The 25,653-nt window shown below is 51.2% G+C and overlaps 1 protein-coding gene across 1 annotated transcript in view; it reads left to right on the top strand.

Moving 5' to 3' along the window:
* Positions 1–25,653, top strand: part of SMARCC1 (SWI/SNF related BAF chromatin remodeling complex subunit C1) — a gene marked incomplete at its 5' end in the record, with an annotated part of 88,495 nt that overhangs the window by 17,618 nt on the left and 45,224 nt on the right. The window contains 15 exons of the mRNA XM_084260521.1: positions 508–589; positions 2,450–2,542; positions 6,404–6,473; positions 10,638–10,707; positions 13,412–13,487; positions 14,186–14,311; positions 14,960–15,078; positions 16,559–16,683; positions 17,955–18,014; positions 18,702–18,739; positions 20,323–20,444; positions 21,287–21,358; positions 23,927–24,040; positions 25,088–25,241; positions 25,507–25,620. Of these exons, the coding sequence (XP_084116647.1) occupies positions 508–589; positions 2,450–2,542; positions 6,404–6,473; positions 10,638–10,707; positions 13,412–13,487; positions 14,186–14,311; positions 14,960–15,078; positions 16,559–16,683; positions 17,955–18,014; positions 18,702–18,739; positions 20,323–20,444; positions 21,287–21,358; positions 23,927–24,040; positions 25,088–25,241; positions 25,507–25,620 (1,435 nt within the window). The remainder of the gene's footprint in view (positions 1–507; positions 590–2,449; positions 2,543–6,403; positions 6,474–10,637; positions 10,708–13,411; positions 13,488–14,185; positions 14,312–14,959; positions 15,079–16,558; positions 16,684–17,954; positions 18,015–18,701; positions 18,740–20,322; positions 20,445–21,286; positions 21,359–23,926; positions 24,041–25,087; positions 25,242–25,506; positions 25,621–25,653) is intronic.

Here is a 25,653-nt window from a genome sequence, read left to right as displayed (position 1 = left end):
GAAAATCTCAGGCAAACAAATTGCTGTGTTTTTCCTGGATTAGAATCCGGGACTGGTGGATGGTGCAACTAGAAGTAAGAGAAACGTGAGAGCTCGTTCATGATGGTTTTTTTCTCATCTAGTTGTTGAAATCCATCGTGGGTGTTTGGTTATGTTTTGTTCCTCCTCCTGTGGCCGTGGTGGAATGCATCAACCTCACGCTGGGGTTTTGTTGGGTGATGTCAACCATTAGTATTTTTTTGTTTCCCTCCCCTCCCCCCCCAAACATCTCACAAATCAGTTGTGTTTTGTTGATATGGTTCACTGTGAGTTTTAATTATTTTTATTATTATTTTTTCCTTGCTTGTGAGGGCTGCCAAGTGAAGCAGAAATACTTGTGGTTGTGCTTTTGAGTGTCCTTGCGTAGCTGCCGTGGTCACGCTGGTTTGGCTGTGGAACATGAAAGATTCTTGAGTGCTGGGTGGAGGGGGAATTCAGAGTAATGTTTGTCATCACTTTCCTTGACAGGAGGAGGTTTGACCTGCAGAACCCATCCCGCATGGATCGAAACGTGGAGATGTTCATGAACATTGAGAAAACACTAGTGCAGGCAAGGAGGGCATAGACAGAGCCATGGGGGTTCTCAGGGGAAGGGGGTTGCTGGCTTCTGGTGGCCCTAGCTGGTGTCCCCCTGCAGATTCCATCTTGGGTTTCTGTAGGAATATTACACGCTGCATTCCCTCTCCCAGCCTTTGTAGTCACAGTTCCATTGTATCACTTGATATCTCATCTCCTTGTTATCTTGTGTTCCTGTACTCTGCATTGGTGAGGCTGCACCGGGTGCAGTTGTGAGTCCCTGACTCCCAGAAGGAGCTGGAGGTCCTGGAGCGTGTCCAGAGAAGGGTAACCAGGCTGGGGAAGGGGCTGGAGAGCAGCAAAGCTTGCGAGGAGCGGCTGAGGGAGCTGGGGGTGCTGAGCCTGGAGCAGAGGAGGCTGAGGGGAGCCCTTCTCCCCCCTGCCCTGCCCTGCCCTGCCCTGGCAGGAGGGTGCAGAGAGGTGGGCGATGGTCTCTGCAGCCAGGGGCCAGGAGCTGGGAGGAGGGGCAATGGGCTCAAGCTGCCCCAGGGCAGGGTCAGCTCAGCTGGGAGGGCAAAGTTCTTCCCTGGCAGAGTTGTGGGGCTGTGGCACAGGCTGCCCAGGGAGGGGCTGAGTCCCCAGCCCTGGGGGTGTTTAACAGAGGGGAGATGAGGTGCTCAGGGAGATGGTTTAGCCCAGAACAAGGACAGTTAGACTTGATGAACTTAAAGGTCTTTTCCAACTCTGTGATTCTTTGAAAACTGTGGTGAGAGATGCCTGATTGTCAAGTAGGAGTCAGCATCCCAAGTATCTCCATCTCTTCCCTGTGGATCCCTTAGGATTGAGTCACTGTTACCCTACAGATCCAGCTGGTTACTGCCTTCCCACTGAATACGAGTTTGCCTTTTTTCAGGGTTAAGGCCCATCAGACTCTTGGGCTTGCCTTACCCAACAGGTTATTGCCCAAAGTGAGCAGAAAACAGCCCCAAGAAGTCCAATCAGAAGTTAATATTTCTTTTAAATGCTGCATTTGGGAGATAATTATTTTCTTCCAAACTTTAAACCCAAGCTCAGTGTATGATATAGTCAAGATGGAACTTCCCAGGTGCTTGTCAAAAATGCAAATAGGAGGGACAGCAGAAGGAGACAGGACTCTTCTAAAAACCTGCTGGCCTTTTGTGATGTCAGTATGCAACAAGCACGTGTTGAAACCTGTTGGCATTGTAGGGACATCTGAGCCCTCACATTAGTGCAACAGGATTGGGTTTGGAAGCTGACACACAGGGCACTTAAATTCTCTCAAGCAAAATCTTCCAGAGCCTGTCACAAGCTGACACGTGTTCCTTTGAGCTCTGTCAAGTGCTGGTGATCTGTGAGGGCCACTGAAATGATGCGAGGGCTGGAGCAGCTCTGCTCCGGAGCCAGGCTGGGAGAGCTGGGCTGGCTCTGCCTGGAGCAGAGGAGGCTGGGGGGGCCCTCAGAGCCCCTTCCAGCCCCTGAGAGGTGCCTGTAGGAAAGCTGGGAAGAACTGTTCCCCAGGGCACAGAGCGCCAGGACGAGGGGCCATGGGTTCAACTCCAGCAGGGCAGGGCCAGAGGAGACCTGAGGGAGAAGCTCTTCCCTCTGAGGGTGGGTGGGGAGAGCCTGGCCCAGGGTGCCCAGAGAGGTGGGGGAGGCCCCATCCCTGGAGCCATCCAAGGTCAGGGTGGATGGGGCTCTGAGTGACCTGCTCTAGTGAAGATGTCCCTGCTCACTGCAGGGTGGGACTCAGTGGCCTCAGAAGGTCCATTTCAACCCTACATATTTGATGATTTGATCATCTCTGTAGGGGTTAATTTGATTTATGTCAATTAACCTATTAATTTCTCATTTAACTTCTTATTCTCCCCACTAGAACAACTGTCTGAGCAGACCAACCATCTACCTCATTCCAGATATCGAGCTGAAGCTGGCTAATAAACTGAAGGACATTGTCAAACGTCACCAGGTAACTGTTAAATGGTGTTTCCTTAAAACAAATGCTTCAGCTGCAGGATGAAACTCCCCTGACTTCACCACATTGGTTATGTGTGGCTTGTGCCTGATAGCTCAAGGCAGCAGCAGCGAGTCGCTTGAGACCACTAGTTCAGCATGTGTAAAATGCTCTCAGGAGTTACCCTCACGTGGAAATCGAGTCATAACTCTGTTCTGCAAGCACATCTGAAATTGCTCTTGAACTGAAAAGTAGTTTATGGTGTCTGGGTGAGCTGGCTCTGTGCCCTGGCTGATTGATCGTTGAGTATCTGCTTATGTAAAGCAGAAGCTCCCCATCCAAATCACAGAGCAGAGAAGGGAGCAGTGAGTGGTAGCAGTGTGTGATAGCAGCTGTTCCAGGTACACTGGGCCAAGCAGAAGGAAGTTTTATATTTAAAAGGAATCACTACCTTTTCCACTTTATTTTACTTGGGTTTTTTCCTTGAGAGCAGCAGCAGCCCTGGCTTGTCAGGCACACAGCGTCTTTCCAAGAGGATCAACATCTTACTTCTGTAATTTAGTACATTAAAGAATTGAACAAGATTAATAGCTTCATCTCTTAAAAATGTAAACAACTCTTTCACTTCTCTCAAGAGAAACACCCTGGAACATGAGCTCTGTGTGGTCTCATAGCCATTTGCATTCCAGGAACTCAGGGCTGTAGCCAAAGTAAACTGTTTCTTTTCCAGGTTAAATGTATTTCCTGTGCTGAGGGGATGGCCTGTCCACTCATCTTCAGCTGGGGTCATTTTTCACACATTACTCTTAATTATTGGGCTGATTCAGGATGCTTGCTATTGCTTGCTTTGGAGTTGATGAGTCCCTTTTCCTCTCCTAAAGGACTTTTCTAGGAACTGGAAGCACGCTGTGTCTGTGAGTGACTTAAGGGACTTGAAAGCAGGCAGCTCAGTCTCTGAAGGGATGTGAAGGACTGAAATTACCCCTAATTCTGCTTTTGGCCTCTCATTTCCCTACCTCTGAAATCTCACCTTGCATTCGTGTTTCTCCCTGTGCATGCTCTCTCTCTTAATTTATTTTTCCTTTCTTACTGCTTTTAACCCACTGCTGCTACCTTTCCTCTACCCCCTTCCCAGCACCCATAGCTCCCTCCTCTCCAGCTTTCCCAGCTCCTTGCCCCTCTGGCTGCAGCATGTGTGGGTGGATCATGTAGCTCTTGCCCTGGCTCAGCAGCTGGTGTCATCTCCGGGCTTACAGAAAGAGGTGTCCATAGGGCATCCTGTCCTCCCTGCTGAGGAAGGTGATGGTCTCTTCCCACTAGTTGAACTTTTTCTGATTCATTTATAAAAGTTGAGGATTCTTCTGAGAAAAGCCAGAATAGTAATGATAACTGAGGAACTTAGAATCAAGTAATGAGTGAGATTCAGCATTTCGATCTGCCTGCTTCAAGAACAGTGTTTTGTTGGTAGAGAATCATAGAATGGTCTGGGTTGGAAGGGACCCCAAGGATCCCAGAGCTCCAACCCCCTGCCACAGGCAGGGACACCAACCTCCAGGCCTGGAGCTACACAAGGTTGCCCAGGGCCCCAGCCAACCTGGCCTGGAACACCCCCAGGGACAGGGCACCCACCCCCTCTCTGGGCAGCCCCTTCCAGCCCCTCCCCACTCTCTCTGCACAGAACTTCCCCCCAGTCTCTCCTCTCCCCCTTCCCTCCTCCAGCTTCACTCCAGCCCCCTTGTCCTGCCATTATCTACCCTTTAAAAACTTGGATTCCCCTCCTGTTTTATGCTTCCTTCAGGTGCTGGAAGGCTGAAGGGAGAAGTACTTCTCCTCCTCTGTCCTTGGCATCCAGGCACGCTTGGTTTATCAGAGGCAGGGAATCTGCCTTAAAAATCTGTTTACATCTTCCAGCAAGCTGTTCCTTGTGTAAAATTACCCAGCCCTTGTTTTCAGCCAAGGTAGCATCTGAGAGAGGCTTCCTGTGCTGTACTGGGCTCTTACAGCTCTGTAGGACGAGAGAGAATGGCTGTGAGTTGGGCCAGGGGAGGTTCAGGTTGGAAATGAGGAGACATTTCTTCTCCCAAAGAGCAGTTGGGTGCTGGAAGGGGCTGCCCAGGGAGGTGCTGGAGTCACCGTCCCTCAGGGTGCTCAAGGAAAGGTTGGGTGAGGGACCTGGGGACGTGGGTGAGTGAGTGATGGAGGTGGTAGGGGGATGGTTGGACTGGATGATCCAGGAGGTCTCTTCTCTCTGAAGTTCAGTGCTGACCATGGCTTGAGTAGGAGCTTGGCTGAGAGACCTCCTACCACCCTGGGTGCTTGTCAGTCTGCTCTTTACTCACAGCTCCTCTGTGTGTCTTGAGCTGCAGAGGTGACTTGGCTGCAGCAGAGCGACTCCAAAATGTGCTTGACATAACGCTGCTCTGTTGGTTTTCCTGCTCAGGGTGTTTTTACTGTGGGGTTTCTGGCACTTGGTGTCTGAGTGTGAGCAGATCTTGTTGATCTCCTTCACAAAGCTCAGATCAGCTACCTTCATTAGCTCCTGGGGAATGAAGGGTGAACTCCCATTATTGTTCCTTAAGCACTTTCCAGGTGGTTCTTTCACACCAGGGCTCTTTCTCCTTTGGCTGCTTTTAACACCCCTCTTACATCCCAGCTTTCTCTTTTACTGTTGCTCAGAGCTTGTCCTCTCCCTTCACCCATCTTTAGGAGCTCTTGATGGCGTAGGAACTCCTGCTTTTCTGCCCCAGCATCCCTCTCCAAGTGTTTCTTCTGCTATGCAATGCATCCTCATGCTTTTTTAAACTGTAGTTTCCCTCCTCTTGCTGCTGGTGGCTGTCTTGGAAACAAGTTACTCACATGTTGTTGGCTGTAACCTATCCCATGTGCTTCAGAGACCTTTAAATAAATCTGTTGAGTGGCTCTGGAATGTAAATGTTGAGTAATATTTCATACAAACTGTTCCAAAACACAACTCCTCTGCAGAAGTGGCTGGGCTCTGTGAATTTCTGTGTTCCTTGGCAATAACTCTTTGTGTATGGAGACTGGGGGTGTCTCCACAGCATGTGGGAGATTCCTGGTTGCTCTTAGTGTGAGGGATGGTTCTTGACTGGCCTTGCTGAGCAGGTCCCTGGTGTTGGAGAACTTCCCTTGCAATGTGGTGTGCAGCAGGAAGATAATTATGACCTCTACTCATATGCAAAGAAATTGCTTTTAGTACCACTCCTTGTTGTACCTACATAAGAGTGAGAGTTACTACTCATGGAAGAGAATACTCATCATATATTCATTGAGAATATGATGTCCTGGAGCACCAGGAAGGAAAAGGAGCTTGTGTTTGGGTATTTGTCAGACAATTGCATCCTGTTTCTGATTTAGTCCCTTTGCTGTCTGATTTAGGAGGCGTTTTTGGAAGGGTGGGTGTTTGTTCTGTCTCAATGTACAGCCTCTCCTGAATACTAAGGACATCCTATTCAAGGCAGACACTTCTGCTCACGTTTCTCCTAGACTTTATCCTGTCTGAATTGTAATATTTCAAAATCACTTTGGCTCAGGATGTGTGTAGATGTTTGCTTGTAAAATATTTATGGGTAGATTTGTATCACCTGGTAGTTGAACAATGTACAGTGAGAACTGGGGCAGAAGGAATGAGGAGGAAGGAGGATTTGAGATGCAACGAGCAAGAAATGCTCAAGTAGCTTGGTAGCAATCTCTGAACATAGCAGCCTTTTCCTGGTGCTTGTAGAGGTGGTACTCATTGCCCTTGTGCTGAGGTGTAGCTTTGGGTCTTTCTTGGGATGGGGGCAAAAAGCAACAACTGAGCCATTCCAGGTAAATACACTGAAGGTTTCTCATGCAGCTTCCTCTCTCTTCACACAGGGAACAGTAACTGAAGAGAAATCGAAGGCTACACACCATGTTTATCCAAGTCCTACCTCAGTGGATGATGGTAAAGTTGCTTTCCAGTTTTTAAGTGGAAATGGTCTTTTTAACTGAATCCTGTAACTAAATGGAGGGCAAATCATATGAGGAGCAGCTGAGGGAGCTGGGGTGTTGAGCCTGGAGAAGAGGAGGCTGAGGGGAGCCCTTCTCCCCCCTGCCCTGCCCTGCCCTGCCCTGCCAGGAGGGTGCAGAGAGGTGGGCGATGGTCTCTGCAGCCAGGGGCCAGGAGCTGGGAGGAGGGGCAATGGGCTCAAGCTGCCCCAGGGCAGGGTCAGCTCAGCTGGGAGGGCAAAGTTCTTCCCTGGCAGAGTTGTGGGGCTGTGGCACAGGCTGCCCAGGGAGGGGGCTGAGTCCCCAGCCCTGGGGGTGTTTAACAGAGGGGACATGAGGTACTTAGGGAGATGGTTTAGCCAAGAACAGGAACAGTTGGACTTGGTGATCTTAAAGGTGTTTTCCAACCTGGTGACTCTGTGTGATTCCGTTAGCAGGTACTGGAACTTTCACACAGCCACTGAGAGCTGCTGGCAGAGTATTGCTGGAGTTAACAGCTCCAAATAATATCATTGGGTGCCTGTTTGTAGCTGTGGGGTATTAATAACTGCTTTATGAATGCAGTGTTGTCAGGTTAAGGTTTGTAAGCCAGCAGTGTGTCCTGGGGGCTGAGAGAGCCAGTGGGGTCCTGGGGGCATCAGGAGGAGTGTGGGCAGCAGGTGACAGGAGGGGATCCTCCCCCTCTGCTCTGCCCTGCTCAGGCCCCACCTGGAGTGTTGTGTCCAGTTCTGGGCTCCCTGGGATCAACCAGCCAGGGATCTGGAGAGAGTCCAGAGGAGGGACAGAGATGCTGAAGGGGCTGGAGCATCTCCCCTGGGAGGAAAGGCTGAGGGAGCTGGGGCTGTTCAGCCTGGAGAGAAGAGCCTGAGAGGGGATCTGATCACTGGTTCTCAAGAGCTGAAGGGTGGGAGCCAGGGGCCATGGGCAGCCTCTGCTCAGGGTCTGTGGGGACAGGACAAGGGGTGATGGGCTCAAGTTGGAGCCCAGGGAGTTCCCCCCAATGTGGGGAAGAACTTCTTGCTGGTGAGGGTGAGGGTGCCCTGGGCCAGGCTGCCCAGGGGGTGTGGAGTCTCCTTGTCTGGAGAGATTCCAGCCCCTGTCCTGGGGACCCTGCTTGGGCAGGGGGTTGGACCCCCTGGGCTCTGGGGGGCCCTTCCAACCCCTGTGCCTCTGTGATTTGTAGTGCTGACCACTTTTGAGTGGTTGTGTTGAAATTGAGATAATTGTTTATTGCTGAGCACAGATGCTTTGTTTGTCCCACATCACTTGCAGGCTGAAGGGCAGTGAAGCTGAGGGTCTGGGACAACTTAAAGCAGAAACTGGATTAAAAATTAAAAGGAAGGACAGTGAAAGGGGGGGTGTGTAAAGCTACAGTTTCCATTAATATCTTTGCTTCTGTGGTGTTCTGTGTGTAAGTGTAGGTCAGAGTGAGTGAAGCAGTGTAAGGAACCAGCTGGATGTGTGAGGAGTAGCTGGGTGGGAAGGGGGAAGGGAGAACCTGCCTGTCATGTTCTTGTCTTTCCCAGCAGCAGGCTGGCAGTGCCGGTGTGTGTCATGGCACGTGGCTTGGCAAGGCGGGTACGGTGATGAGCAGACCCAAGGAAGGGAATTAGTTGGACTGGTTCTAATGTATACTCTGTATGAAGCACAAAAAGCTTCCACAGTAGCACCCTACCAGCTGCATCCTTCAGCAAATAACAAACTTCCTTCTGATTTCTTTCATCCCAAATGCATCCCGTGGTGTAGCGGGTCCGTGTCGTAGGCAGCAGTTGGCTCTCGGGGTACGCCTGGCGTCTGCTTGCCACTAGATGGAAATATTCCCTTCTATACCAGAGTGGTCAGGGCTCTGCTGTCCCCTGGTGCCTCTGCTCTGCATCTCTGGGGACAGCCTGCCCAGGCACCTGCTTCTGTTGGGCTTTTTCTGCACTTTGGGTTTTCAGGAACGGGTTGAGTGTTGGTGGTTCCCATCTGCCTGGCAGCTGGTGGAGGCACAGATGTGCTCAGCAGGGCTCTTCATCACTGATCACACTGAGTTCATAGAATCATAGAATCCCAGACTGATCTGGGTTGGGAGGGACCACAAGGGTCCCAGAGCTCCAACCCCCTGCCACAGGCAGGGCCACCAACCTCCAGGCCTGGAGCTACACAAGGGTGCCCAGGGCCCCAGCCAACCTGGCCTGGAACACCCCCAGGGACGGGGCACCCACCCCCTCTCTGGGCAGCCCCTTCCAGCCCCTCCCCACTCTCTCTGCACAGAACTTCCCCCCAGTCTCTCCTCTCCCCCTTCCCTCCTCCAGCTTCACTCCAGCCCCTTGTCCTGCCAGTCTCTGCCCTTCCCAAGAGCTGATTCCCCTCCTATTCCTGGGGTCCCTTCAGGGACGGGGAGGCTGCACTGAGGTCCCCCCACAGCCTTCTCTTCTCCAGGCTGACCCAGCCCAGCTCCCTCAGCCTCTCTCCGTAGGGGAGCTCCTCCAGCCTTCTGATCATCTCTGTGGCTCCTCTAGACCCACATCTTTCTTGTATTGAAATTAAAAACCAGCCCTGAATTCAAGCAGTGTCACCTCATCCAGGTTCACACCCTTGGGGTCTCTCAATGCCGCTCTTGGCCATATTCTCTCAGGTGGGAGGTCATTACATCAGCTGAGATCTGCAGATCGAAAGGGTGGGTGTTTATTCTGTCTATATTCAGCCTCTCCTGAATACTAAGGACATCCTATTCACTGCAGACACTTCTGCTCACGTTTCTCCTAGACTTTATCCTGTCTGAATTGTAATATTTCATAATTGTAGGATTCTAAAATCCCTCCTAAAACCCCAGGCTGAGTGTGTGCCTCATTGCACATCCAGAGAAGTGTTGGTGTTGCTGTGTCCCTGTTTGCTTGAAGAGCTGCTTAGCACTGCTGTGGGGGGAGGAGGTTGAAATCCAAGTTTTGTTTGGCTCTTCTAAGCGATTTGTTAAAATGTTTCAGCACTGCTCTCTGCCCTGTTCTTCTTCTGAACTTTAATTCCCTCAAAACTATTGTTTTGATGGCACAAACCTGCACTGGGGCAGGGTCAGCTCAGCTGGGAGGGCAAAGTTCTTCCCTGGCAGAGCTGTGGGGCTGTGGCACAGGCTGCCCAGGGAGGTGGCTGAGTCCCCACCTCTGGGGGTGTTTAACAGAGGGGAGATGAGGTGCTCAGGGAGCTGGGTCAGAACAGGACAGGGACAGTTGGACTCGATGGGCTCAAAGGGCTTTTCCAATATGGTGACTCTGGGATTCTGTGTGTTCCTGCTGAGAGTAGAATTTAGTACTGGGAAAAAGGATCTTTGGGAACAGAAGTAAATTGATTGAAGTTAATGAGGGGATTCAGATGTCACAGAATTGTAGGGGTTGGAGGGGACCCCCAGAGCCCATGGGGTCCAAGCCCCTGCCCAAGCAGGGTCCCTAGCACAGGGGCTGGAATCTCTCCAGACAAGGAGACTCCACACCCCCTGGGCAGCCTGTCCCAGGGCTCCCTCACCCTCACCAGCAAGAAGTTCTTCCCCACACTGGGGGGAACTCCCTGGGCTCCAACTTGAGCCCATTGCCCCTTGTCCTGTCCCCACAGACACTGAGCAGAGGCTGCCCATGGCCCCCTGGGTCCCACCCTTCAGCTCTTGAGAACCAGTGATCAGTGATCAGGCTGCTTCTCTCCAGGCTGAACAGCCCCAGCTCCCTCAGCCTTTCCTCCCAGGATGAGATGCTCCAGGCCCCTCAGCATCTCTGTCCCTCCTCTGGACTCTCTCCAGGAGATCCCTGGCTGTTAGATCCCAGGGAGCCCAGCACTGGATACAATACTTCAGGTGGAGTCTTGTCTATCAAGGGTACAGAAGGATGGAGGGGGAAGAGTTACCCTTCTCCTTTGGGAGAAGTTTTTAGTCTTTCTGGTTCTATGGAAAAGAAGCATTGGATTGGTGCTTGTCCCTCTCCATATCACTTCTTTGGTGTTTGCTGAACATCCCTTGGAGGATTTGCTCCATCCCACCCCAAGTTCAGGCCCAGGTTGTTTGGGAAGTTCATTGCAACGATGGAGAACTGAAACTGTGTGTAACGTGCTTTCTGGTCAGAATCTGACACCAGATCTTCTTTCCTCTTTGCAGATGAATGGCTGAGACCTGTGATGAAGAAAGACAAGCAGGTGCTGGTACACTGGGGCTTTTTTCCAGACAGGTAAAGAAAGGTGGGGGAAGAAAACACACCCCAAATCTTCTTTGTGTGTGTTGAAGGAAAAGGGTGGATTAGAACTCGGGAGTAGGAAAATCCACGTCCTTAACCAAGCTGCTCATTGAGCTTGTTGAGTCTGGGCTCTCCTGAGAGCCACACTGCAAGCCTGCATGGGTTAGTAGGTCAAGTGAGATCCTTCTCCCCCTCTGCTCTGCTCTGCTGAGACCACACCTGGAATGTTGGGTCCAGCTCTGGGCCCCTCGGCTCCAGAAGGACACAGAACTCCTTGGAAGAGCCCAGCACAGGGACACCAAGGTGATGGAGGGAGTGGAACCCCTTCCTGGTGAGGAGAGGCTGAGGGAGCTGGGGCTCTGGAGCCTGGAGAAGAGGAGGCTGAGGGGTGAGCTCATCACTGTCTGTCAGTGTGCACAGGGTGAGAGTCAGGAGGCCAGAGCCAGGCTCTGCTCAGGGGTGGCAGCGACAGGACAAGGGGCAGCGGGTGCAGCTGGAGCAGAGGAAGCTCCATGGGAATGTCAGGAGGAACTTTTTCCCTGGGAGGGTGCTGGAGCCCTGGGCCAGGCTGCCCAGAGAGGCTGGGGAGTCTCCTTCTCTGGAGACATCCAAACCCTGTGATCCTGTGCATGTTCCTGTGGGATTGAGTCTGGGTGACCCTGCTCTGGCATGGGGGTGGGACTGGATGATCTTTCCAGGTCCCTTCCCACCCCTTACGTTCTGTGATGCTGTGAATGGCCCAGCCCAGCCCGTGGGCTGTGACAGGGCTCTGCTCCTGTTCAGCAGCACAGGACAGGCCCAGACCTGCCTCATGCCAGTTTTCCTAAACATTTAACCCAAACACACGTGTTGTTTGGATATTCAGTGATCATATGTCATCGTTTATATTATTCATCGAGTGGTAGCTCCCTAATGGAGTAGAACTTCTCATCATTTAGCATAGCTACTGGGGTTTTTTTGCTGTTAAAGACTTGAAAAGACTCAAGCAGTGGTTGAACACTGAAATTTGCCCCTCTTTGAGATACTGGTGGGTAGGTGAGGGTAAAAAAAGCCACCACCAAGGCTGTGGGTGGAGCCAGACTTCTTCCAAAGGGTGAAGAGTGCTTTTCCCTCAACTTAGTGAGACTTCAATGCAGAGAGAGAACTTGCAACCACCTGGTTTGATTTTCCTCAGGAAAGGAGGAGGATTGCACTCTGTGTGTTGCTGTCAGTGCCATCTAAGTGATGGTTGAAAGTGTATCTTCACCAGGGCTGGCTTGTGGTACTGGAGACACTAAAAGGCAGCGTGTGTGCTGTTAGTAACTTAAGTGTAGTTGTAACACCAGGTTTCCAGGTGATGGAAAACTCAGAAGATTTGGTAACCCAGCTTTAGCTTCTGTTTAATTGACTTTCAGGGCACTAAAACCTGCTGAGCATACAGAATAACAGGGGCTGGAAGGCCCCCCCAGAGCCCAGGGGGTCCTACCCCCTGCCCAAGCAGGGTCCCCAGGACAGGGGCTGGGATCTCTCCAGAGAAGGAGACTCCACACCCCCTGGGCAGCCTGTCCCAGGGCTCCCTCACCCTCACCAGCAAGAAGTTCTTCCCCACACTGGGGGGAACTCCCTGGGCTCCAACTTGAGCCCATCGCCCCTTGTCCTGTCCCCACAGACACTGAGCAGAGGCTGCCCATGGCCCCCTGGCTCCCACCCTTCAGCTCTTGAGAACCAGTGATCAGATCCCCTCTCAGGCTCTTCTCTCCAGGCTGAACAGCCCCAGCTCCCTCAGCCTTTCCTGGCAGGGGAGATGCTCCAGGCCCTTCAGCATCTCTGTCCCTCCTCTGGACTCTCTCCAGGAGATCCCTGGCTGGTTGATCCCAGGGAGCCCAGCCCTGGACACAACACTCCAGGTGGGGCCTGGCCAGGGCAGAGCAGAGGGGGAGGATCATGCTGGATTCTCAGGAGCTCTGTGTGTGCTTCATCACAGGACAGTGAGCAGCAGTCATGCTTACACTTCTCTATATAGATAAAGGACCTTTAAGTTGTCATATTGATGCTGTGCCCGTGTCTTTGTATGTATTATGTGTGATTAGATGCATATTCTAGAGAAATAGGAATAAATGTAAAGCCAGTGGATGCTATATGTACATCTTTTCTTATTCCACTTGCTCAGGATGTTTCTGGGGAGGATTACAAAGGATTTGGGATTTGTTATCGCTGAGTGTGGTTTCTTAATATTAAGACTTTATATTAAGACTAAAACTTATATTAAGACTCTTGAGAGAATAGTATGTGGAGAAGTGATGGTAACTAGTGATAGTGGGATTCTCTAGCAGTAGGGATTGGGGGATGGGGTGTGCACTCCTTTCCTCTGGGAATCCTGTTTCTCTTGCTTTGAACTCATAGGAACAGAACCAAGTTTCTGAGCTCGATGCAGGGTTTCAGCAGGGGACTCAAACTGCAGTTACACCCTCAGTCTAGACCAGACATCCAGTTTTAAACCTGAGCTGGGTTTTAAATTCAGAAAGGGGAGAGGTGCTTTAAGAAGCCTAATTCCTGTGATCCTTCCTTTAACTCTTCACTGAGTGGAAAGGACTCAGCTCTTCTACCCCAGTGATGGGATTTGCACGTCAGAACTGGAGACTGAGTGTTCCTGCTGGTGATGTTCCTGGATGAGCTGCCCATGGGACCAATTTGGTTTTCTCTTGACTCTTCTCCTTAGCTATGACACTTGGGTTCATGCCAACGAAATTGATGCTGAAATTGAGGATCCTCCAATTCCTGAGAAGCCCTGGAAGGTAAATCTCCCTTACACCCTCTGACAGAGGTCTTGTGTGGTACAGCTCTTGCTCAGGGGCTGCCAGATGGATGCCCCAGCTGGAGTCCTGTGTCCAGAGCTGGGGCCCAACACAAGGAAGATGTGGGGCTGTTGCAGAGGGGTCAGAGGAGCCCCGGGGATGCTCAGAGGGCTGGAGCAGCTCCCCTAGGGAGAGAGGCTGAGGGAGCTGGGCTGGGTCAGCCTGGAGAAGAGAAGGCTGTGGGGGGACCTCAGTGCAGCCTCCCCGTCCCTGAAGGGACCCCAGGAACAGGAGGGGAATCAGCTCTTGGGAAGGGCAGAGACTGGCAGGACAAGGGGCTGGAGTGAAGCTGGAGGAGGGAAGGGGGAGAGGAGAGACTGGGGGGAAGTTCTGTGCAGAGAGAGTGGTGAGGGGCTGGAAGGGGCTGCCCAGAGAGGGGGTGGGTGCCCCATCCCTGGGGGTGTTCCAGGCCAGGTTGGCTGGGGCCCTGGGCAACTTTGTATAGCTCCAGGCCTGGAGGTTGGTGGCCCTGCCTGTGGTTTTACATGTCATCTGTTACATGTAAAACTCCTGTGAGGTGCTGGGAAGTTCAGGGCCCCATCACAAAGCTGCAGGCGTTTCCTTGGTGGTGTTGGGTCTGTCATGGGGTGACTGTTCTGAACAAGGTCAGCAGGCTGGCACATCCTTCTGCTCTCCAGGTTCATGCGAAGTGGATTTTGGACACAGATGTGTTCAATGAATGGATGAACGAAGAGGATTACGAGGTGGATGAGAACAGGAAGTCAGTGAGCTTCCGACAGAGGATCTCCATGAAGAATGAAGAGGTAGGTGGGTCTCTGCTTAGGGAGCGCCCTCCTCTTACACTGCTACGCTTCAGCCCTGTGGAAAGCAAACCTTTTGGCACTCAGAGTTGCTAAAATGAGGCCAGTTAAACTATTTGAGGGGCCTGGGATAATGCAGTTGGGTTAAATGTTTTTCTGATCGACATCCTTTATGCAGAACTAAGTGTGTCCTTTGATCTTCATCCCCCCACCCTCCCTGAGAATGTGAGAGAGAGAAGCCATGGGTGCCTTAAACAGCAGCAGTTAATAGCTGATCTCTGAATTCTCTGTGCCATGGTACTTGTTAACAAGTATCTATACACCTCCCAGTGCTGGGGCTTGGAAAACCCCTTCCTCTGACCTTGAGGCCAGGCTGCTCATTGGAAACATCTCCTGACCCTACATGTGTCTTGAAGTTGCCTTTGGAATCGCTCTTTGCTTTAACAGCTCAGTTCTCTGCTGTGCAGCCATTGCAGCATCTGGGGGGGCTGCAGAGACCTTGGGGGGTTCACACTGGCAATGCTCTGGAGCTGGTTGTGGTGGTATTAGTGCTTTTAGCTTCTCTTGCCTGATGTATTAAGGATGAGTGTCACCTGCAGCGTTTCCATAAGTAGTGTTTGAGGTGAGCTAACTGATTCCCTTCTCTAACAGCCTGTACGTAGTCCAGAGAGGAGAGACAGGAAGGCAGCAGCGAGCACAAGGAAGAGAAAGCATTCCCCTTCTCCACCCCCAACTCCTGTGGAGTCGAGGAAAAAGACTGGGAAGAAGGGGTGAGTGTCTCCATCTCGGAGTTCAAGGTTCATTTTCATGGTGAAATATTTGTGGGTGATTTGTCATCTCTTGCCTTGGGTTACAACTGAATCGTTGTGTCTGTAGTAGGCTCAGGTGAGTGTTTCACTTGCTCAGTGTGTGTAATTGTTTTCCTCCCCTGGAGTGTATGGCTGCAGCAGGAGGAGAGCCCAGGCAAGCTGCTCTGTTACCTGGGTCAGTGATGGGGCTCACCGCTGCACTGAGAGCAGAGCTGCTTGAAGGAGCTATTCACCTGCTTCTGAAAGAACACAGAGGAGTCCTGTTGGTGCAGTCGTGTGCTGCCTCTGTGTATTTTCATAGAATCACAGACTGGTCTGGGTGGGAAGGGACCCCAAGGATCACAGAGCTTCAACACCCCCAGGGATGGGGCACCCACCCCCTCTCTGGGCAGCCCCTTCCAGCCCCTCCCCACTCTCTCTGCACAGAACTTCCCCCCAGTCTCTCCTCTCCCCCTTCCCTCCTCCAGCTTCACTCCAGCCCCCTTGTCCTGCCAGTCTCTGCCCTTCCCAAGAGCTGATTCCCCTCCTGTTCCTGGGGTCCCTTCAGGGATGGGAAGGCTGCAGTGAGGTCCCTTTTTGAAGTATAGCCCCATAAATTACTGCCTTTAATTGAGTGGGAGGGGTTCTTATCTACCTAGACAGGTGTTTTAAAGTCCAGTTCTCCAGTGCAACTTCAACAGCGTAGTGCTTGTGGTTACAGGCAGCCTCTGTATGGATTGGGGTGTTCCACAGGTGGTTTCAGCTCTCAAAAGGAAAATCAAGAACCCAAAACTTGATATTCTACCCAGATAAAAGCTTATTTGTTAGGGTTCATGTGTGGGTGTGGAGGGGAGCACTTTGGAACAATACAATCAGGTCTTTTAAATAGACCTGTTGGGCTCTACAAAGATAAGACTGGAGATTTATCATCTGAGGTGAGAGAGCTGATAACCTGAACTGATTTTGTTCCAAATGTAAGTCTGAGTTAGAGTCTGTAAGGAGAGGTGTGGGTGATGCTTTCCCAGTAGGCAGAGCCATCCTACAAGCTGACCTTCCCCTGTACATACAGCATTGGAACGGCCTCTTGCCTCTTCCAGCCTGCACAGTGCTGCCCCTGTCTCAGCTTTCTGGAGGACCTGTGTCCATGAATCACTGCTGCCTGCACCCTCACTGGTGTGTGAGTGCTGCCAGCACACGGGAGATGCTTTTGTGTTGGAGTCAGGTGGTGATCTCCAGCCTGGAAACAGCAGAAAAGACCTTTTTTATCTTTATTTTTTAAAACTTCCTTTGCTTTAATGAAAACCAGCCTCTGGGTATTATTAACTCCACCACTTCCTGCAGCGTTGCTGTTTTCCTGAGTGTCTTAACCCCATCCTTTAATCCTGATACTGGAAGAAGAACATCAAGATGACAACATATGACAGTTGCAGCTGGCAGAGCGTTTGTGTTTGATCTCTTTCAGACAAGCAGCCTTATATGGGAAAAGGAGGGGGCAGAAAGAAGAAGATGAGCAAGAAGATCTTACAAAGGACATGGAGGATCCCACGCCAGTACCTAATATAGAAGAAGTGGTACTTCCCAAAAATGGTAAAACACAGATTCTTTGGATGTTTAAAAATTGCTTAAACTGCACTGAAAAAGATGTGTTTGTGTTTTGTCAGGTGATTGTAATAATCTGGCTGCACAGTCAGGTGGTCTGTGCCCATCTGAACTTCTCCAGCCAGGGATTTCACAGACTCAGAGAGCTGTAGGGGTCAGAAGGGCCCCCAGAGCCCATGGGGTCCAACCCCTGCCCAAGCAGGGTCCCTAGGACAGGGGCTGGAATCTCTCCAGACAAGGAGACTCCACACCCCCTGGGCAGCCTGGCCCAGGGCTCCCTCACCCTCACCACCAAGAAGTTCTTCCCCACATTGGGGGGAACTCCCTGGGCTCCAACTTGAGCCCATCGCCCCTTGTCCTGTCCCCACAGACACTGAGCAGAGGCTGCCCATGGCCCCCTGGCTCCCACCCTTCAGCTCTTGAGAACCAGTGATCAGATCCCCTCTCAGGCTGCTTCTCTGCAGGCTGAACAGCCCCAGCTCCCTCAGCCTTTCCTGGCAGGGGAGATGCTCCAGGCCCTTCAGCATCTCTGTCCCTCCTCTGGACTCTCTCCAGGAGATCCCTGGCTGGTTGATCCCAGGGAGCCCAGCCCTGGACACAACACTCCAGGTGGGGCCTGAGCAGGGCAGAGCAGAGGGGGAGGATCCCCTCCAATCTGAATATGCCAGCTGAGGAGGGCAGCAGCTTCACCTTCTTTTGGCTTTTTGAAATTACAAAAATCCATGTGAATGTTTGGTTTCCCCTGTGTTAGGGCTGCTCTCACCCCTTATACAGAGTTTACTGTTTTGGGGTGTGAGGTTTTTGGGGGACAAAAGAATTGCATGCCACATACCCAGGATGACCACTTCCAGTGAGCAGATACTCCTGCAACATGCCAAACACATTCAGTGCTTATTCCTTCCCAGGAGAGCGTCCATGTGTGCAGAACCTGCTAAGCAAAGTCAGAAAGATAACTCCTCCTGTTGAATCCCTGACACCAAACCTTTCTGGGTGTCACACCTCTTGTTTTTCACCTGGTTTGAACATCCTACATGTGGTACAGTTGGAGAAGGGACAGTATTTAATCAGCTGGCTGTATGAATAGAAGCTTCTTTGTGCTCAGATGTGAAACTAGAGAAACAAACAGGCTGTTGTACCCGAACTGCACAGCTGAACTCTTTTGAACTGCAACAACAAAGCTGTTGATAAGGTAGTAAGAACGTGCTAGACTTTGTCTTGTCTGAGGGTTGCTCATCATGGTTTCAATCTTGCTTTTGCAGTGAACCCAAAGAAGGACAGTGAAAACACACCGGTGAAGGGAGGAACAGTAGCAGACCTGGGTAAAGCAAACACCCTGCACCTTCCAGCACCCACTCCCCAGAGGGTTATAGCAAAGGCTTGCAGGCCAAAGGAGTAAACAGGATTAAATACCTCCTTTTAATCTCTATTTTATTGAATGGAGTCAGGTTTCATACATGGTTGAGTTGAGACATTGACTCTTTTGATATCCAGGGCTGTTCCCTTAGGCAGTTTTTTAACGAAAAAGTTATATAAGCTCTTTCCTGGCAGGAGGTTTCTGTGCTTATTGGGAATCAAGGTGAATCACAGGTTCCCTGAGCTTTGCTGAGCCTTTGATGTGAGAGGTAGGGATGAGTGTCCCATATCCTGTAACCCAGGGCTACATCTGGGGCACTGGGAACAGCAGCAATTCATTCCTCAATATCAGAATAAGTGGAAGAATTTGAATTATCCCCCCACCCCCCCAAATTACACCCCCCTCCCCCCTCTGAATTGTCCCACCCTACCCCCCTCTGAATTATCTCCCTGCCCCTCAAACCCTTATGGTCCCCTTGGCTGGGATAGTTGAGAGTCTGCATGAGGATGAGACAGATAAGTGAGGTGTGGTCCACTTTGCTTTCCCCCTCAGTTCCTTTTTAATTGAATTATTCCCAATTAAGCAGCTGTATTGCTCTAAAGCTGATTGGGTGCTTTTCATTAGTGTAATTCTTGATGCTTTTACCTTGCAGATGAGCAGGATGAGGAGACGGTGGCAACTGGAGGAAAGGTAACAGCTGTTTCATATGCAGTTTGATAGCAACTCAGATCATCAAATCATGGGGAGGGGTACTTAAAGCCCCCAGGTGCCCCCCTGCCACAGGCAGGGACACCCCACCCCAGCCCATGGGGCCCCAAGCCCCATCCAACCTGGCCTTGAACCCTGCCAGGGATCCCGGGGCAGCCCCAGCTCCTCTGGGCACCCTGGGCCAGGGCCTCCTCACCCTCATCACAAATAATTTCTTCCTTATACCTGATCTCCCCTCTTGTAGTTTTTGGGGGTTTTTTCTGGCCCCATCCCTGGGACTGTTGGACTTACACAGCAACCTTTGCATTTGTTCTGGAGGAGGTTTGCTTTTTGTCATCCCCTGAACGGTGGTTTTTAGGGGCCCTGGTCTGTGTCTCTGCCTAGTGAATGCATTCTGAGAGGAGAAGGGTGCTGGAAGTCAAGGGGATGATGAGAGGAGGGACTTTTCTGCAAGGCTATTGTCAGATCACTGACTGATTTGCAGTGATACCTTGCTGTCCTGGGGGAGTTCAGTCCCCAGGAAGATGCATCCTCAGTACTGATGACACTTTGAAGGCCTTGCTCTAGAGTGATGCCATTTTGAGGTCTGGCCTGTTCCTGTTCTGTAGTCCTGTCTGGATTAGTAATTCAGGGAAGGAAGAATGTTTCACTTTGAGTTGCCTACCAGCTCCTCATGTGGCACCTGAGGTTTTCTCATACAGTTGGTATCACATCCTGACCTTCCTCCTGTGTGACCTCCTTCTCTGTCCTTTGGGATCAGGAGGTGAACGTGTGCTGGAACACGTTCCTCAGGACAGCTACAGGTCACAGGAGGCTTCTCTTGTGGAGCAGTGGGTAGTGACCAAAGGCTTCTCCTCTGCTTTTGAGAATCCTCCATCCTTGGTCCTGGATGTCCACAGCAAACTCACGGAACACAGGAACCCACAGAGTTACAGGTTGCACTTACCATCTCCTCAGGAACCCCCAAAACCAGCTTGGAGGTTGATCAAAGTGACTTTATCCAGGCAGAAATCCAGGGCAGTGAGGTGTGGCTTGGCAGACATGAAACCATCACCTCTGACAAGTGTCTCCCAGTGACACCAGAATGATGAATCTGATTCCTTTCACGTGCTTCTGCTGAGTGAGGAGGTTAATGGGGGAAGAGTGGTCTTAGAGGATGGAAGGGATTGTTTTGGTGACTTGGTATGGCAGCAGGAGCTCAGCTGATGGCTCTCAGCGCTCCAGATTCATGGTGTGTTGTCAGGTGTGGCTGTGGTGGACTGCAGAGTCCAGGTGTTTTCTCCTGTAGTTAGAACATGCTTAATTTTACAAACAGGACATAAAATGCCAGGTATGTCCTCAGATTTGAGAGCTGGTGGGTGAAAACCTCCAGGCCTTGTGCTTGCTGTAGTGTGGTGATGGACACAGATTACACTTTCTCTGCTCCCTGAGCTTTTCCCTGTTGACCAGAGGTTGTCTCAGGAGAAGTTTATTCAGCACAGGATTGGAACACACTCGTGCTGGCTGAGAGCTGGTAGCTACATCTTTTGCAACCTACTAACTGTTGTGTTTCCTCTGTGGTGCAGGAAGATGAAGATCCCAACAAAGGAGATCAGAGTCGGTCGATTGATCCAGGGGAGGACAATGTCACAGAGCAAACCAACCACATCATCATTCCCAGCTACGCCTCTTGGTTTGACTACAACTGGTAAGAGACTGATGGGCAGCGGGGGGAGGACTTGGAGTTTTGGTGGTTGTCTCTCAAATCTAGCTGAGTGCTGAAAGAAGTTGCTCTGGTTTAGGTCTAGTTCCCACATATGGACACAGCTTTTCCTTTTGCAGAGCTTTCTGAGCTGACTTCTGGCAGCTTCCAGGGATTGGGAGTGAGGAAAGGGATTTCAGACGGCATAGATCTCTGGTCACCATGGGGAAACAAGATCTTCCTCTTCCCTCCTTTAGTCAGGAGATACAAACACAGATTGTGTCTCCTGAAAGCTGGTGGCTTTTTATTTTGCTTTAGATCTTGACTTTGAGGATAAGTCACTGATTATACAGGGAAGGTGATCTGTTTCATCTTGGAGTCCTTGGAGGCAGGTTTGTGCTGTGCTGTGACCGTGGAGCTCACTCTAGTAACCCTCATGCTCTCACCTCAGTCTTGTGAGTGCAGACTGGGAGAGCTTGGTTCCTCTGGGGGGTCAGTCCCTGGTGAATGTGCCCTCTAACTGGGCTGGAGAAAGGAAGGAAGGAAGGATGCTTCTGTTGGGAGAGAGCAGGTGAAGGTATGGTTGAAAACCCCCTGCTGCTCCTTCTCAGAGATTGATCAGGGCTGTGTAGTTTTGCTTTGATCAGCAATTGAATTTTGTGATGCTTTGTTCTTAAATGCACTTTATTTATTGGGCAAAATCATCAGATTCTGAAGGGTTGGGCAGGAATACTGGGAAGAAAACAAAGATGAAGACCATCTCTTTAGATGTTCTCCATTAAAAGAGTGAGCAGAGCACTCCAGGGTGATTCAGTGTTCCTCATCTGAGTGGTGTGTTTCTGTTCCAGCATCCACGTGATCGAACGTCGTGCGCTCCCAGAATTCTTCAATGGGAAAAACAAGTCCAAGACTCCAGAAATGTAAGTGAAAAGTGTGAAGGTTGTGGCAAGGTAAAACAGAGTCTGGTTTCACAAATCCTGGGGTCACTTGAGCTCTGTGTGTTGAGTATTGTCTCCAGGGGTGTGCAAGGAAGAAAGAAAGAGTATGGGTGGAACTGCTGCTTGTGGTTTGGGGATGTCTGTGTGTTATTGTCATGGTAAGAGTTAAAATATCAGTGTAATAATTAACAGTGGTTATCCAAGAAAAATCAAACTAGTTTCTCCCAAGTAATATTGGAAGGAGTTTGTGGATGTCTTTGTGGTACAAGACATGATCACCTGAAATGGTGCTACTGTAGAAACTGAATAATCCTCCTCCTTGCTCTGCCTTTCCTCATACCACACAATGTGTTTGTGGCTTAGGAGCTCAGTGTGTGAGCACTGACTCCTGAGTGTTGCTGTAGGATGCCAGGTTGGGCTGTGGAGTGGATTCTGCACAGTTCTCTGTTGGTTTCACAGTTCCCTGAGCAGCTGGTGGGCAATTCTGAGAGTGCAGGTGAGGGGCAGAAAACGAGTCTTCCCAGGCCTGAGGTGTAACTGTGTTCAAATATTAGGTGATGCTGGAGTGCTGGGTCCAGTTGTGGGCCCCTGACTCCAGGAACGACATGGGGAGTCCTGGAGTGTGTCCAGAGAAGGGCAACCAGGCTGGGGAAGGGGCTGGAGAGCAGCAAAGCTTGCGAGGAGCGGCTGAGGGAGCTGGGGGTGCTGAGCCTGGAGCAGAGGAGGCTCAGGGGAGACCTTCCTGCTCTCTCCAGCTCCCTGGCAGGAGGTTGTGGTGAGCTGGGCTCAGCCTCTTCTCCCAGATACCCAGCGACAGGAGGAGAGGGAATGGCTGTGAGTTGGGCCAGGGGAGGTTCAGGTTGGAAATGAGGAGACATTTCTTCTCCCAAAGAGCAGTTGGGCGCTGGAAGGGGCTGCCCAGGGAGGTGCTGGAGTCACCGTCCCTCAGGGTGCTCAAGGAAAGGTTGAGTGAGGGACCTGGGGATGTGGGTGAGTGATGGAGGTGGTAGGGGGATGGTTGGACTGGATGATCTGGGAGGTCTCTTCTCTCTGAAGTTCAGTGCTGACCATGGCTTGAGTAGGAGCTTGGCTTAGAGACCTCCTGCCACCCTGGGTGCTTGTCAGTCTGCTCTTTACTCACAGCTCTTCTGCGTGTCTTGAGCTGCAGAGGTGACTTGGCTGCAGCAGAGCGACTCCAAAATGTGCTTGACATAACGCTGCTCTGTTGGTTTTCCTGCTCAGGGTGTTTTTACTGTGGGGGTTCTGGCACTTGGTGTCTGAGTGTGAGCAGATTGAGCTGTGAAAGACCACGTGTCTCCTGTCCTGCCACTGATGTGATCATCACATGTTAGTCCCCTGCTTCCTTCTCCAGCTGACACTGAGACATCAGGTCTCCTGACACTCATCCCTGAGCTGCTGCTGGTTGCTGCCTGTGAGTGAAGTGGGCCTGGGACTCCTCCCAGTCCTGGTGTTACCCTGGAGATGTATTTTTAGGGGTCGTAGGAGTAGCCTGTGGTCTTGGCTTTGTGTTATTCTTCTTGAATAAAATAGAAGAGTCCTCTGAATGGAAATGCCTTGCCTCCAGAAACTCACCCAGGTTCCTTCTTGTGACAGTAGAGCCTGGGGGTGGCTTCTGCCTTCAAAGGGGGTTTAACAAAATCCTAGTTGACTTCTCTTTCTTGCTGTTGAGAGGTTTTAGCTGATGGGTCGTGTCATTGTTGAAAACAGGATTCTTTCTGGCTCAGCTTAAGGATGTTTCTGTCTTAGGCATCTCCCTGCACCTAGGAACATGCCCTGAACTAATTTTCCAGCAAAAAACTGCTCTAAAGTGCATGTTCTCAAGCAGGGGCCACTGAGTTCTCTGCAGGAACACTCAGGAACCTTCCTGGCTGTTCCTCTAGGGAAAAAGGTCCCTTTTTCAAACCCAATTTGAGGAGCCCAACACCTCATCCCAGAACTTCTTCCCAGCAAGTCTTGGTTATGATTTGGTCAGGATGAAGGTGGGGGATTTGGCAAGAAGTTGTGCTGGCAGCAGTTGCTGCTTCAGCCTCACCTGTGAAAGGGCATTTTTCCCCCACAGTGTGTTGAGTGAGTGCTTGGTCAGTGCCCAAGCTACAGCTGAAGCCATGGAATGATTCAGAGTGGGGCAAGGGTCTAATTTTAGCCTATTTCCATGGGATGCAGTGTCTGTATTTAAGAGACTGAGAAGATACAGGCACCTACTACTCATGTTTGCAGCAAAGGCGTGGGAGGAGAAGCTTGTGCTCCTTGTTATACATGCTGGGGGAGCAGAGGCTTCAAGGAGCCATCCTGTCTCTCACCTCCTGACACATCTGGAGTGGAACCATCTGGAAGGAGCTGTCTCATGTTCAGTGCCTCAAAAATCAATTCTACTCACCTATTGACACCAATTCATGAATTCCACGGATAAAAATGACCTGTTGCTGCTTCCTTGTCAGTAATCCAGGGGCCTGGAGAAGTTGAGCCCTCAACCATGTCTCAAGCTGTTCAGTGTCAGTGTACATGAGCTGTGAACCGATTGTCTTTCAGATACCTGGCCTACCGCAACTTCATGATCGACACCTACCGCTTGAACCCTCAGGAGTACCTGACCAGCACTGCCTGCAGGAGGAACCTGACTGGGGACGTGTGTGCTGTCATGAGGTAAAACCCAGGCACTTTCAGCCTCTGCCTCCCTGTTAGGATGTGGGCAGGAGCTGCTTGCTGTTGTTCAGCTGGCAGTTTCCCCTCTGTTTTGGTGACCAGACTGTATATTCTCCTGTTACCTGTTTATAATGCCCTGCCTGCCTCTGCCTGCAGAGTTTGGATCTCTGTGTCCGGTTCTGGGCTCCTCACCATAAGAAGGACATTGAGATCCTTGAATGAGTCCAGAGAAGGGCAGCCAGGCTGGAGGGCAAATCCTATGAGGAACAGCTGAGGGAGCTGGGGGTGTTGAGCCTGGAGCAGAGGAGGCTGAGGGGAGCCTTTCTCCCCCCTGCCCTGCCCTGGCAGGAGGGTGCAGAGAGGTGGGCGATGGTCTCTGCAGCCAGGGGCCAGGAGCTGGGAGGAGGGGCAATGGGCTCAAGCTGCCCCAGGGCAGGGTCAGCTCAGCTGGGAGGGCAAAGTTCTTCCCTGGCAGAGTTGTGGGGCTGTGGCACAGGCTGCCCAGGGAGGGGGCTGAGTCCCCAGCCCTGGGGGTGTTTACAAAAAGGGGAGATGAGGTGCTCAGGGAGATGGTTTAGCCCAAAACAGGAACAGTTGGACTTGCTGATCTTAAAGGTCTTTTCCAACCTTGTGATTCTGTGGTATGTTCTGTGATCTTCACCTGGGGTTGCTTAGGGCCTGCTCTTTGGGAACTAGGTAGAGTTCTTCCAGAAATTCTGGTCAGCTTTTGGGTTATGCCACCCTTGTGGTCCACGTGTTGGCTCCCTGCCTGCAGCCATAGCTTCACTCTGCCTTTGGCCTTAAGCACTGCAGCCAAACTGCCCTGTTTTGTATCAAGCAACATGCCACAGCTCCCTCAAGTCCATGCAGAGCTCATGCTCTGTGACTTGTGTTGCTGTTCACGATTAGTGATGGATTAGAGAAGGTTCTGGACCTGCACTGGATCCAGAAACACAAACTTTGTCCTTCCCTCTCTCCTTCCTGCGGTGTCAAGCTGTAAGCAAGGCTTCAGTGCTTCATGTTTTAATGTGTCATGTTGTTTCATAGGGTCCATGCTTTTCTGGAGCAGTGGGGCCTCATTAACTACCAAGTGGACCCAGAAAGCCGTCCCATGGCCATGGGCCCCCCCCCAACACCTCACTTCAACGTGCTGGCTGATACACCCTCCGGACTCATGCCTCTGCATATCCGCACTCCCCAGGTGAGCACGCAGGTCCCACTAACCTCTGTTTGCCTCAGCACCATGTAACATCACAGCAGAAGAATTCCTGCAGGATTGGCTGGAATGGTCCCCTTTGTGTCCAGGCTGAGAGTTTCAGGCAGTTGGCATCTCCAGAACAAGTCTGTCAGCACTGTGTGCAAGTGATACTCTCTGAACTCCTCGCTGTTCAGCTGATTTGTTTGATCCATGTTCTGCTTGTCAAGGTTTTCAGACCAGTGTTTAACTCTGAAACGCTCGTTCACAGGTTCCAGCTGCTCAGCAGATGTTGAGCTTTCCTGAGAAGAACAAGGAGAAGCCCACGGACCTGCAGAACTTTGGACTCCGCACCGACATTTACTCAAAAAAGACTTTAGCAAAGGCAAGTATGATGGGATTCCCTCCTCACAGCATT

Source organism: Gallinula chloropus, assembly GCF_964237585.1.
Source record: "Gallinula chloropus genome assembly, chromosome: 2".
NCBI classification, from domain to species: domain Eukaryota; kingdom Metazoa; phylum Chordata; class Aves; order Gruiformes; family Rallidae; genus Gallinula; species Gallinula chloropus.
This window is presented reverse-complemented; position numbering and strand designations above follow the sequence as displayed.